The 14,348-nt window shown below is 34.3% G+C and overlaps 1 protein-coding gene across 4 annotated transcripts; it reads left to right on the top strand.

The window, feature by feature from the left end:
* Positions 1-292: 292 nt before the first annotated feature.
* LOC105783487 (clp protease adapter protein ClpF, chloroplastic) lies at positions 293-4,070 on the top strand. 4 transcript variants are annotated; one of them, XM_052626026.1, is made up of 8 exons: positions 293-812; positions 948-1,007; positions 1,277-1,371; positions 1,525-1,697; positions 2,081-2,193; positions 3,259-3,304; positions 3,548-3,588; positions 3,723-4,070. In XM_052626026.1, the coding sequence occupies exons 1-8, from the start codon at positions 477-479 to the stop codon at positions 3,855-3,857; spliced, it is 999 nt and encodes a 332-aa protein (XP_052481986.1). In that variant the 5' UTR covers positions 293-476; the 3' UTR covers positions 3,858-4,070. The 4 variants fall into 4 exon arrangements, with proteins under 4 accessions (XP_052481986.1, XP_012464435.1, XP_012464434.1 ...); XM_012608981.2 differs by having other exon boundaries at positions 3,259-3,317; positions 3,671-3,779; XM_012608979.2 differs by having other exon boundaries at positions 294-812; positions 3,671-4,070.
* Positions 4,071-14,348: the final 10,278 nt, after the last annotated feature.

Genomic DNA, 14,348 nt, shown 5'->3' with positions numbered 1-14,348 from the left:
TTTTGCACTATAAAACTAAGAAATTATAAATTAAGTAAAAATAAAATTCAACCTGTAAACAGAAATCCAAACTGAATAAAATACATTTAAAAAATAATCAAAATAAATATAATTTATTTTGAATAAAATAGAATCAATATTTCTTTGCTCCGGCCCAGTAACACAGGTAAGAAATGAGCCAGGTAGGCTGCTGGCCTATGGGGCCTAAGGAATCTTACGTGTCAGGATTCTGTTCAATAACACACTCGATCCTGTAATCCACAGATTGCATATAATTTTTTATCTTTATTTTTAATTCTACCCTTCCCTTCATCTCAGTCGCTGAAAGCCTGAAATTAATGAAGTTTCTCCTTTTTCTTTTTGATAAAAAAGCCTGAAATTAATTTTGTGAGGACGAAATTAAATATCCAGAATTTCATTTTAGTTGGTTTCAATCAAGAAAGAGGAAAAAAAAATCATTTTGTTTCCCAAGAAAAATGGTGCAGACCCTTTCATTAAGCGGTGCTTTAACAACCTCTGGAAACACGGCTGTTTATGGAACAGAAGTAGGCGGGAGGCGGCATTTTGAGATAATTGGAAAAGGTCATATGAAATATGGGATTAGTAGACAATATTTCTGGCATGGGTATGTACCAAGTTTTTACTTTAATGGCAATCCCAATTTGTTGAAGAAAAGGAACTTTGGGGTTAAAGTTGGTTGGCCGTTTAAAGGAGGTGACCGGGAATTGGGTGCAAGCTCAGAGCGTAGTGAGACTGCTAATGAAGATATACTGATTTTCTTTTTCCAATTAGACTTGGCTACTCAAGTTCAGGTTTGGTGATGTGAGCTTGTGTTTTTTTTTTCATCTATGATATGAATTTTTATCTTTTATTAATAGTTGTTTCTGTTTATCTCTCAGTTCATAGGATTTGGTCATTTTTTATGTTGTTTTTCTGTGGATTTGCAGCGTGCTTTGAACTTGGAAGAATATGAATTTGCACAGCAACTTAGAAATAAGCTTACTGAGGTTAGAACTTAGAAAGACCTGATATTAATTGTTGGACTCTTTTGGAAGCTTTCCACTGGCTATTAGTTGTTAATGAAATGATTACTTTGGTAGATTTTTAGTTTTCTTTGTACCCATTTTGCATGCATCAGTTCTTTATTTCTTTATATAGTATCATTAATTTATGTAAGCTTGGTTGGTACAATGTGTATCCAAGTTTGTTCATAAAAAATGGAGTTGAGAAATGTGTATGTAAGTGTCTTTTCATTAACAAGTGTTCTGCTATGAAGGTTGAAGCAGAAATCCTTAAGCAGCAAGAAGCAAAAAGAGGTTTGTCCTCAAAGAGTGAAGCTCAAGATAAGGCTCTAAGTCTTGTGCGTCTACGGTGAGTCCCCTCGCTTATGTTATATGCACTCTTCTTCTAGTGCAGAGTATTGATTTTTGTGAGAGATTGCGGATTTGGAGTATCTTCTTTTTTATTTTTTATTTAGATACACTTGAGTGCTTCAGGCTATTCATTTTCTTTGTTTCATTGCAGTGGAGAACTGCACAATGCAATCGAGAATGAAAATTATGCTTTGGCAGCTCAATTACGGGATGACATGTCTAAACTCGAGGCTGAATCTTTGGCTGCATCTGCAAAAGCATTGGCATATGAAAATGCACAATACGCTTTTCGTTTGGGACAGAAAGTTCAGCATAAAATTTTTGGTATACCATCAAACATGATTTCCACTAAATTATATCAGCTATTAGTTTCCTTCCTTTGTTTCTTCTCCTCCATCCCTTTCCCCTAAATTCCACTATTGGGAATTGATTTCCTTTTCCTTTTCTATTTAATAATTCCTTTATATTTCAGTATGCTTTTGCTTGTCGATGTGCTACAGCTTTTGTACTCGTTCAGCCTCCCTCTCCCCCCCTCCCCAAAAATCCCACCCTTCTTTCTAAAGATAGAGAAAGATAGGTCAGAGAGAAGATGAGAGCGAAGTACAACCCTGTAAAGTATTACATCTATCGAGATTTCCTGTGACAAGCATTAATACAAGGTTCTTGTCCTCTTGTCTTGTCATTTCCTACTTGTTTATATTATTCAGGTTATCGAGCTGTAATTTGTGGGATGGATCCAGTGTGCTGTGAATCAAGTACATGGATGGAAGCTGCACAGGTTGAAAAGTTGTCTCATGGTTCTAATCAGCCATTTTATCAGGTTTGATTAGTACTTATATTTAAATTCATCTGGAATGGGCAGTATACTTATCTTATAATCGAGATATTATTTAGCTTTCAATGCAATGAACCCCATGTATGTTATGTCTGCTCTTCTTTTCTTGAAGCCTCCTAAGTTTTGCAATGGCCAATGAACTTTCTCTTTTGGTATGGATATATTATTATGACATAGAAACCAATAAAACATAATTTCTATACTGAAACAATAAGTATTTGGATCAGAAAAATCCTGGTAGGCCTTATGAGTGCTTCCTTTAAGATTTTACGACACAATAAACAAATATGACCAAGCTCAATAGTGCGCTAACTTCTCTTTGCCTATTTTCTAGTTGATGATTGTTCAAAATTTGGACCTTATACACTTGACCTTCATTGCTTTTCCGTTCTGACTATCAATTGAATAACCAGTTAGTCTCTGCCACTGGAAACTTATTTCCTTTAGTGCATGTTAGTGTGTATTGCCAGGTCATTCCAGCATTGAGGATGCGCTGATGGCATCCACAATATTTACATGCCGTCTTTGTTTAATATTCAGGGAATGTGCTTTTCCTGCCTCAAAAAGATTACCAAAAAATAAAAGAACCTTTATTTAAAATTTTCAATTATAAAAAATGTTAATTATCATTCATATTGTTTCTTACATTGTCAACTAAATAAGAACATGCTTTTTATGTGGTATAAGGTCAGTTAATCATAGACAACTTTTCCTTGTAATATTGATAGGATCATGTGCTACAGAAAGAAAGGGGATAGCTGTTGCGTGCTTTGGCCGGAAAAGGAGACTCGTGTCCCTATTCAGAAAAAAACTTTCTAAAATCTTACCATGATTTATTGCAGTGATAATGTTCAAAGATTCTGAGAAATCAGAGGAAAATAATTTGCTTTACCTGGAAAGATTTTTCATTAGAGTACACTAATAAGGGTTAAACGCCATAGTACCGAAATACAAATCTATAAAATAGCAGGAACTACGACGAAGAGCATGCATGATATAGAATGGGCTGATTTAACCATATATTCTAATGTCGTCTGTGTTGTTTGTCAGGTCTTGGTTGATGTATATGCAGACCCCAATCTACTAGTAGCATATGGTAAACCATTTCGGTATTGCTGTTGGCTTGATTCCTTTTGATATAGATTACCTTTGTCTCTTTAGCTGTTTGAAATTGGTAGTTTCTCCATCGTTATCTCTTTTTAATTTGATGAAGTTATGATCTTTTTGCCTAGTTCTTACCTCTGATAGCAATGCTAGATATATTTGTATTGTAGTAACTTTTTGAAAGTCATGTAGCTACTCCACTGGTGAACTCAATTTATGTTTCTTTATGCTGCAGTTCCTGAGGAGAATCTTTTAGCCCCAGAACAACCAGATTTGGTGAGTGGAACTGTAATTAACAAAACATAATACTTGATACCATCCTCTTCGATTCACCGTGGCTGCCTATATCCATGTGCAGAGACAGTTTGACCATCCTTATGTTTCTTTTCTATTCTACGGAATGGATGCAGCCGGTGATTTCATCCCTATCAAGCAGCTTCGTGAGAAGTACAACAGGCCTCGCCATGAAATTCCCCTCGATCCCGAAGGTGACGAAGGTGGCGGTGGTGCTGCATGAACAAATAAGGCCTCATTTTCATCAATAGTGGGGAAGCAAGTATATGATGAAGACACTGGTTTCAGGCATAGCCATTGTATCTTTCCGTTCTCTTATACTTTCCAGCTGGGAAATGGTGCTTTGTATGTAGATATCACCAGTTAAAATTTTTTACTGAATTCTAACTCTATAGGCAATGGGGTAGTTGCCCCAAAAGTCATTTTCTACAAAAATTTCCAGAATTTTATCGGATTTACTTGCACCTCAAGTCTCCAAAACCATGAGTTATATTTTGAATTGATGCTTAAATTTCAAAATATTTTAATTGAATCTTTAAAGATCTGTCTTTTGTCACTTTAATTGTCAATTTTGATGTTAAATGTCAATTTGGATTTAAGGTGTTTAAGATTATTTATTAATCCACATGTTTAGAGAAAGGTTAGGCATAATATTTTAGAACACCACAATTTTGGAGGTAAGTACAGTTAATCTTCTCTAGAATAGCATATTTTGTATGCTTATAAAGAGGTGGTTATATATATATATAACATGTTATAGAGAGAGAATTATTATAAACTTACTGGAGAATTCATATAATGAATTTTCATCAAATAAAGAAAGTGTGAATTATGTTAAAAAAAGTAAGAATCAAAAAAAAAAAGATGTACATGCATTATTGTTTTATGCATATTTTAAATTCTTTCGTATGATTGATTATGAAATTCATTAATGTAGCAAGTTCAATCAATCAATTGGAGTTACCGAATTAAATAATTAATTTATCATGAGTTATTAAATTCAAATAATCAATTTATAAGTTTATGATGTTTTGATATCTTTAATTCCACTCATCCAGATTATTTTCATTTAATAAAATATAATTAATAGATTTTTGATGTGAAATTTAATTTGTGCTACTTAAAACTTGGTTTACTCTGTTTTGGTATTGTTGGACTGTTTCAGACTGTTTTGTTTTGAACTTTTATTTTAAAATTATAATTACAACATCAACAAAACATTAGATTTTCAAAATTCAAATTGAATTTAACTAACAGTTCTGTTGCAAACATAAGCGTTTTATAATATATATTTATTAATTAACAAGTTAAGTAAGAAATATATTTTCTTTTAAAATGATCCGAATTGTTTTTATCAAAAGCTTGCATTATTTCTACAAACCCAAATGATTTATGGATTTTAAAGTGAATCATAGTAATTTCTCTAGATCTGGCCGTAACGTCTACACGGGTTTGAGATATTATAAAAATACTCAATTAAGCCCTCTTAAAATTTTAAAATATTTACAAAATCATAAACAAAATTTATTAAAAAGTTATAACATTTTAAAATTATTAAAAATAACAATACCGACCCATTAAAATCTAATGGTTATAAGATTTTAAAAAATTGACCCTTACTCTTTTATTGGGTCGGTATTGTTATTTTTAATAGAAATTTTAAATTTTTATAACTTTTTTATGAATTTTGCTTTTACTTTTTAATAATTTTAAAATTTAAAAGGGCTTAATTGATTATTTTAAAAAGTTGTTATTGAGGGCTTCTTTTGACTCTTTAGCCTTATTGGTTTAAAAAATTCTAATTTACTTCCAATAACCAAACGTAATCAATAATGTTTAAATTTGAATGAAATCAATAACCAAATGTAATCAGTGTTTATTTATCTTAACCAAACGTAATTTTCATACTACCTTCATTAATCTTTACATTTCATCCTTACAGACTTGGTTTCTGAAAATAGAGTTCCAAAATTGTATTTTCCGACACCACTAAAAATCGGATCTTTACAATATCAATACATACCGGTACCAAGAGAAAAAGGATACACGCTCTTTAGTACGGTACTTAGTACATTGTTTTGGACCCAGAGTGAATCAAGAGAGAGAAAAAATCCTTGGTCTTTTCTATGAATATTGGATTTTGAAAGTTTGTAGTTTTAAAATAAATTTTAAAATAAAAAAAAATCATGTGTTATGAAATTAAGCTTGAATTTGCTAAAATTTAAATCATATCCCCAAATCTTAGATTCCAAAACCGCTATTAAACTATTACTACTGTCGAAACCATTTTTTTGAAAAAAAACAAAAATTTTAGGTTGTCGACTTTAAAAAATGAAAATTGGGAGTTGCCACCAATCTTTTATTAAGGTGTGATTGGGTCACCTAAAAATGACTTTGGTCTACAAATTTTAGAAAAACGTGTCCGGGAGTCGGTTATGTATGAGGAAGGATTAGCACCCTCATTACGCCCAAAAATTGGTACCCTAGTTAATTAATTAATGTCTTAATGTCGAAAATTTGAAAATCGTAATCCTTAGCAAAAACTTAAAACATTACGTATTAAGACCCTTCTCATTTCAGAGAAATAAAATACCACACCCAATACGTTAGGGCACGACATTCTAATTTTCCCCAAAAATGAATTAGGGTAAAATACTAGTGCAATAAAAATTTAAAAGAATATCCATTTATTCAAGATTTAAGAAATCGCGGCCCAATGCGTTAGGGAACAATTCCTTTAGAATCCCAAACTCGGAATATTTCCTTTATTATTTTTTTAAAAATATTCATTTCGAGAAATCAATGCGTCACATCCAATACGTTAGGACACAACGTGTTGAATTCCCAATAATGAGTTCTTATTTTTTGATTAAAGAGAAATGCTCGATTGTTAGATTTAACGAAGAAAATCGGAACCCAATACGTTAGGACTCAATTTCCTTGAAAATCCTAAATACAAGCACTACCTCAATTTTGAAAAGTTTGAAATCGAGTAAAAAAAATGATGTGATGCTATTAAATATACCATGCAATAATAAATATTACAGCGTCGTAGAAATAATATAAATAAATGAATAAATAGAATCAATATACATAATAAAAAAATAATCACATACAAAATATCAAATGAATGATCAAAATAAAAAAATGAATTTTAACATATAAACAAAAACATGAATTAATAATCGAATGAAGAAAATAAACAAAATATAAAGAATAAAAGACACATAGTATATATGCATTGGAATTAAAAGTCATATACATAATTTACATATGAAATCTTGGGCTATGAAACTTATACATACATGATGCATTTATGAAAATAAAGAGAAAAATTATAAAGTATATAAAAAATATATTTGCATTTAAAAAAATGTTCATATATATAAAAATTAGTTAAAAATATTAATATGTGTACATACATATGTATACTAAAATAAATATATACATATAGATAAAAATAATTACATATAAATAAATAAAAAATAATTATATTATACTACAAAAATAAATACAGATATGAAAAATATATATACATATATTTTTAAAAAATAATTAAATATAAAAAAGAATAAAAAACTAATTAATAAAAAATAAAGAAAATGAAAAAAATTAATTTGAACTGTAAATAAAAACTCTGAGGTAAATCTATACATAAATGAAAACTGAAGGACCAAATTGAACGCGCATATTACATGGAGGGACCAGAAGGGAAATTTTCCCTATTTCTCTAAATGGCGTCGTCCAATCAGGATCGAATTGAAATCGAAAATAAATAAAGGGGTAAATTTAAAAATAAAAAAACTTAATTACAAAAACATTAAAAGGCGGAGGGGCTAAATAAAAAAATAAATAAAATTTGCAGTGGTATCACCTTCTCTCTTTTTTAAAATCGTAAATAAGTAAAAATTAATCGAAAGAAAAAAATAGTAAGCCACTTTTAAAAAAATGCCAATCGTTCTCTTTTTTTATTCCACCTTTTTTTTTTTACAATGAAGGGAGAGACCTCTATTTATAGTTGAGCCTCCCCAAATCCAACGGTACAGATCAATTACATCAACGGCTGAGATTAAAAGGTATCTACAAATTAAATCTCTAAGATTACAAAATCATATCTTCTAAGATTGCATATCATATCTAAGATTATATATCATATCTAAGATTGCATATCATATCTAAGATTATATATTATATCTAAGATTGCATATCATATCTAAGATTGCATATCCCTGAAGATTATGTTTCCATAAGCTTGTAGATGGACCTTCAACCTTTTCAAGTAATGGGCAATTCCGATCGGGCCAAATGATATTACTTTGGGTTTTTTTCTTTTTTTTTTGTGAGCCCGGGCTAAAATTGGGTATTACAGCTGGCCCTCTTTGCTCGTTGTCGTGTAACAGGAACGGAGCAAAAACTTTAGAAATGGCCAATTTTGCCCATCCACTGGATCTTAGTGCTCTTCTTCTTCAAGCGACCACATTCCATCCTCGCATCTTCAAATGTATAAGAATTGGTGCTTCAATCTACTCCATCGCAATATCAATGAGATAGGACTTACAATCTTCAACCTATTCCACCTGTGACCAGGAAGATATGATTACTGGCTTCAATGTACTCCACCGTAACCACGGGGAGGTAAAATCCGCCATCTTCGATCTGCTCCACTCTCGCTAGGGAGATAAGATCTGAAATCTTCAATCTATTCCACTGTTGTCTAGGGAAGTAGAATTACTGGCTTCAATGTACTCCACTATAACCATAGGGAGGTAAAATCCGCCATCTTCGATCTGCTCCACTACTGCTTAGGGAGATAAGACCTGAAATCTTCAATCTATTCCACTGTTGTCCAGGGAAGTAGAATTACTGGCTTCAATGTACTCCACTGTAACCACAGGGAGGTAAAATCCGCCATCTTCGATCTGTTCCACTACTGCTTAGGGAGATAAGACCTGAAATCTTCAATCTATTCCACTGTTGTCCAGGGAAGTAGAATTATTGGCTTCAATGTACTCCACTGTAACCACAGGGAGGTAAAATCTGCCATATTCGATCTGCTCCACTACTGCTTAGGGAGATAATATCTGAAATCTTCAATCTATTCCACTGTTGTCCAGGGAAGTAGAATTACTGGCTTCAATGTACTCCACTATAACTACAGGGAGGTCAAATCTGCCATCTTCGATCTGCTCCACTACTGCTTAGGGAGATAAGATCTGAAATCTTCAATCTATTCCACTGTTGTTTAGGGAAGTAGAATTACTAGCTTCAATGTACTCCACTGTAACTACAGGGAGGTAAAATCCGCCATCTTCGATCTGCTCCACTACTGCTTAGGGAGATAAGATCTGAAATCTTCAATCTATTCCATTTGTTGCCCGGAAGTAGAATTATCGCTTCAATGTACTCCACTATAACCACAGGGAGGTAAAATCCGCCATCTTCGATCTGCTCCACTACTGCTTAGGGAGATAAGATCTGAAATCTTCAATCTATTCCACTGTTGTCCAGAGAAGTAGAATTACTGGCTTCAATGTACTCCATTGTAACCACAGGGAGGTAAAATCTGCCATCTTCGATCTGCTTCGCTGTCAATGCAGGAAGGCAATATCTGCTATCCTTAACCTGCTCCACTACAACCGAGAAAGGCAAGACTTTGTTTTCGATCTGCTTCGCTGTCGATGCAGGAAGGCAAGATCTGCTATTTTCACTGATCTATTCTCTGGGGAACATGGCCTGTATAATGAACCTAATTATGCCTAATGATTAGGATGACATGATCAAAATGCATCAAATGCTCCTAACTAGACATGTGTGAATGGTGTTTGCATGAATGCAAAATTTAATTTTTCCGAGAATGATCCCGCTTAGGTTGTCATTACTCGAAGTTTATTAAGTCTTTGTGACTGGCGTGTTAGAACATCTTCTTGCTTGACTGGCTTTTCTGAAGAAATATTTAGCCAGGTTGCCCCCATTGTGAACCTCCAAGTTTAATCCATTGGGGCGCAAAAATTCATACCATCGTTCTCCCACTGTAACCCAAGAGTATATGGCTTTTCTTCAATCCTCTCCTATCACAATTCAAGGATACAGGATCTAAATCTTTCTAGTCTCTTATATCATTCCCAGGGTGTCGTACCAAAGGCTCATGTGCAAATAAGGGCTCTTTTCCCGAGGTAACCTCTTTCTATTGCCTGGTGATCATTACTTGCTTGTTGATTTAGGCTTTGTCATCAACACGACATCTTATTATTTTGTTCAACCAATGTTTTTAACAACAAAATCCAAAGCGAAAGTCCTAGTTTAGACTCTTCCTTTTCAGATTTCCAACCGTTAAACCTGGTGCGTTCTAAATAATAGTCCTGTTTCAGGCTCCTATATTATTTAGAAACTTCTAGAGTAATATGCAAAACTTTCCTTGTGAAAATTTTATTAGTCCATTGATCATTATTCCAATGCAACATGCTTACAAAAAGGTCATAACAAGGGATAAGAATAAATTATAGTAAAAAAAAGATAACAAAGAAATTGATTGAGAATGTGTATCTTTGAAAAGAATGAAGTATTCCAAGAATAACAAATTCAATAGTATGAAAATTGGGTGGCCCAGATATCGCAGCTTGAACTTCTCTGTACAAACTTTTTGAAGATCCTTCTGAGTTTGACATGTGTTTAGGAGATCCACAGTACTCTGCCAATGCCCCAAGATTTTGCCTACTCTTTCCTGTTGATTCAGATATAACTAGATCACCACATGCCCCAATCTGATCAAGATTCGAGTTGCTCTGATCACCTCATGCCCCATTTTGATCAATATTTGAGCCGCCCTTTTCGGGTTTTCAACTCAAATCCCCTTTGGTCTCAAGGCGTCCTTTGCTGATTTTCACCTTGGCCTCTTTTTTTTTTTTGAAATAGTTTTATTGAATCTGAACTCGTAAGATTAGGCATGTCCTTGTTATCCTTTCTGATCAAAGTCGATGCTTTTTCGGATAAGGCCTTCCACATAAGGTCCTTCCTAGCTTGGGATGAAGTTCTTTTTGTATGGGAAGGATCTTCTTCAATACCAGATCCCTCTCAAGGAATTCTTTAAGGCGGACCATTTTTGTGAGCTCGCATCATTTACTTTTGGCACATTTGACCATGACGGATAACTTTGAACATTCTTCCTCAATCGGTATTGGATCCAAAAACTCAAAGAGAAAGAATCTTGTCTTCAATAGGCAAAACCGCAATGGACCCAAGAGAAAGACATTGGCCTGGTAGATTTTGTTTTTTTGTTTTTGTTTTTTGCTTTTTTGTTTTTTTGTCATCCCCTTTTTGGTGATATGACATTAATCATGAATAGACTACAAACTTTTGATATTGTGCTGTTGTTTAGTACATTGTCAGATATGATCCTTTTGACGTTCCATACTGATTCTTCACGAATTTGCTAACTGTCGACTTTGTGACATTGACATATGAAGCATCTTCCACCCATTTAGTAAAGTAATTGACGCCACAAAGATGAATCAATGATCGTCAGACTCTTTTGGCTAGATTGACCAAATGACCTTTATGCCCCACATATGAAGTCAAGTATCCCACTGATTCTTTGTAGGGTAAGATCCGTTTCTCGACTTGTTCTACCATCCTTAAAAGGTCTGGAAATAGGCTACAATCTATGTCATCTTCAAAGTCATGAGATCCCTCTAAACACATGTCTCGCTCAAAAGGAGATTCTGAGTCTGTAGTAGCGTCACTCATGTCGTTGATATCCAAGGACCTATAGTAAGTACAAAAGAATATACAAAGAATGTACGAATTTAAGAATGATTATTTGTACAATATAATTATGAATGTGGAAGAAAATCCAAAAGAATGATTATAAAATATATTGGCTCAAAAATGAATGCAAAGATGTATTTTATTAGAATAATGACGTTCAGACATGAGCTTATTTCGCAAAGGAATTTTTATCATTTTTAGGCTAAAAATAACAAAATTGTTCTGAACATTACTCTAAATAAGCTCTAAAAAACTACAGAGATTTCTTCCGCAGTTCAATTACTTAGAACACTTCTAAGTTGATAAGGGCAAATATCTTCAAGGACCCTTGCAAATTGTGTCTTCAAAAATGGCATTGATGTGAACGCCTCTCAACATTTCTTCATACATCCCATTCACCCCCATTATCAAATGTAATTGGGTAGCAGATTTTCTGCACTAAATGAATCGCCAAATTTGACAACGCCCATATCGATAAGCCTTTCAACCACTTTTTTAAAGGTAATGCAATTTTCTATAGAATGCCCCGTAATTCTTGCATGATAATCACATTGTGCACTTGCATCATACCATTTATGATACGGGGGCTGTGGAGGCTTCACATGTAAAAGAGAAACAACATGCGCATTGAATAAGCTTTGATACAACTCTTTGTACGACATTGGAATTGGCATGAACTGGAGCTTTTCAGTACCTGGCTTCACACCTAATTCTTGTCTTGATGAACTCTATTCATTAGCAATCGATTTTTCGTACGTATTCACGCTGTTCACCTCATTTTCCTTTTCTTTTGAGGCTTGCCTTCTGTTATTTCCTCCAGCATCAATCTTTCCGCTCCTTATGGCACTTTCAATCATTTCACCATTCATGATTATGTCAGAAAAGCTTTTTGTTGCACTCCCTAACATATGTGTGATGAATGGGGCCTTCAATGTATTAACGAAAAGCATCGTCATCTCTCTTTCTAGAAGAGATGGCTGAACTTGGACGGCAACCTCCCTCCATCTCTGTGCGTATTGCCTGAAACTTTCATTTGATTTTTTTTCCAAATTCTGCAAGGTGATTCTATCAGGAACCATATCTGTCACATGACTGTATTGTTTTATGAATGCCTGCGCTAAATCCCTCCATGAACCAATCATGGTACGGTTCAATTGATTGTACCATTTAGATGCTGCCCCTACGAGGCTATCATGGAAACAATGTATCAGCAGCTGGTCATTATTAACATACCCAGTCATCCGCCTACAAAACATAGTTACATGAGCTTCGGGCTACTAGTTCCATTGTACTTCTCAAACTCAGGCATTTTGAATTTATAAGGGAGTACTAAATCCGGAACCAAGCTCAATTCTTTAGCGTCAATTCCATGGTAGCCCTCAGTACTTTCCATCGCTTTAAATTTTTCCTCCAGCCATTTGTACTTTTCTTCGAGCTGTTTCGGTAATTCACCATTCATTTTCTCAACTGTCTCATCGAAGTCAGGGATAGCGGGATTAACAAAGTTGGCTCCGGGGTTAGAGCCTGATCCTGCTTGGAGATTTGTTAGCGTTGCGGCTTCACCCGGAGGATTAATGGTAACAGAAGACCTACGCGGGTATATCTCAACTTGTTGGGGGTAAAGTCTGGAGGATAGGCAGGTCCCTCATTGTCTCCTTCTTCAATATTGAGCATAGAGCCTTTTCCTTTATCAGTTCCTTTGCTGAAGCACTGAGTTAACTGAGCCATCATACTCCATTGAGATTCCATCATTTTGTCGATCATCTTTTGCTGCTCATTCATTTGCTTTTGAAGCTGCTCCTGCATTTCCTTTTGGGATTGTTCTAATCTTTCCATCCTTTGATCCATATCTTTAGTTTTCGATCGAAATCTTTGTGGCGGTGTTTAGTAGGTGGTTGGTTTCAGATTAAGCGAGCGGTGATTTAAATTAATTAGAATTTTTGAAGAATTTCAATGCTATGATATCATGTAATGCGAATGCATGAAATGAATGCATAAAAAGACGTTGATTCTGATTCAATTCCATTTAGAAAACTTTACTAGAAAACAAATCTCTTTACATAAAATGGATATTTATATGGCCTTGCCCTCATAGGTGGAGATATTCGATCCTCTTCTTCATTCGAGCATTAAGATAAATCTCACGAACTCTTTAAAAAACGTCTCTTCTATCTCTTTTTTTTGCTCGATCCAGGTCGTAACTTGTTGCTCACTCATCCTCGTGATGCTCGTTGGCTTCTCTTTAAGAAGGTTCAGCAGCTCTCAAATAATCTTTGTCATCTTGAATCCTTGGGCAACGGAGCCATAGTCGTGTAATCTTCCATTAAATTATCATCCTTCTCTTATCACGTGTTCTTGGACCATATTTGGACAACCATATTGTCATCCACTTTATCAAGAAACCCATTTCCTTATGAAAAGCTCTCTATTTAGCAACTGAACGTGAATCAACACCTCCTTTTTTATGATGAAATGAAATGTCATGTCATGCAATCAAAATAAAACACAAAAAGTCAGTATCGAATATAAACATAGAATATAATCAAGAAAGAGTAAAACACCTACTAGGATATCTACTAGGGTTTAGTATAGTTCTACCTAAGGTGGATTCCTAAAGTTCACTATATGAAGTTCGGCTTCTAGGGCAAAGGTACCCGAACTAGCAGATTCCTCGATCTTCACCCATTATAGGCTCATATGGACCGAGTTCAGTTCAGGGGAATACATTTCCCTATGGCTGCACGGAGATGAAAATCTCACGAAGACATAGGTACGGATGTATCCCGGAAGCAATCCACTACCCTACACGGAGGTGAAAACCTCACGAAGGCATAGCTTCCCACTCCCACTTAAAAGGGTAAAATTGTTCAGCTCATGGGATGTATAATGCAAACAATATTTAAACAAGAAGATAATGAATGATGTCATGAGTTTTTTTTATAAAAAATATTTTCTCGACTATAAGACAAGAATTAATC

The sequence above is a fragment of the Gossypium raimondii genome, chromosome 13, assembly GCF_025698545.1.
Source record: "Gossypium raimondii isolate GPD5lz chromosome 13, ASM2569854v1, whole genome shotgun sequence".
Taxonomy (NCBI): Eukaryota; Viridiplantae; Streptophyta; class Magnoliopsida; order Malvales; family Malvaceae; genus Gossypium; species Gossypium raimondii.
Note: the sequence above shows the minus strand (reverse complement) of the source record. Positions and strands in the feature narration are given on the sequence as shown.

Coding starts and splice junctions, on each gene's coding strand:
- LOC105783487 (XM_012608979.2), top strand. CDS start 477: ATGGTGCAGACCCTTTCATTAAGCGGTGCTTTAACAACCTCTGGAAAC. Junction 3,305..3,547: donor CAATCTACTAGTAGCATATG/GTAAACCATTTC, acceptor TTTATGCTGCAG/TTCCTGAGGAGAATCTTTTA. Junction 3,589..3,670: donor CCCCAGAACAACCAGATTTG/GTGAGTGGAACT, acceptor ATCCATGTGCAG/AGACAGTTTGACCATCCTTA.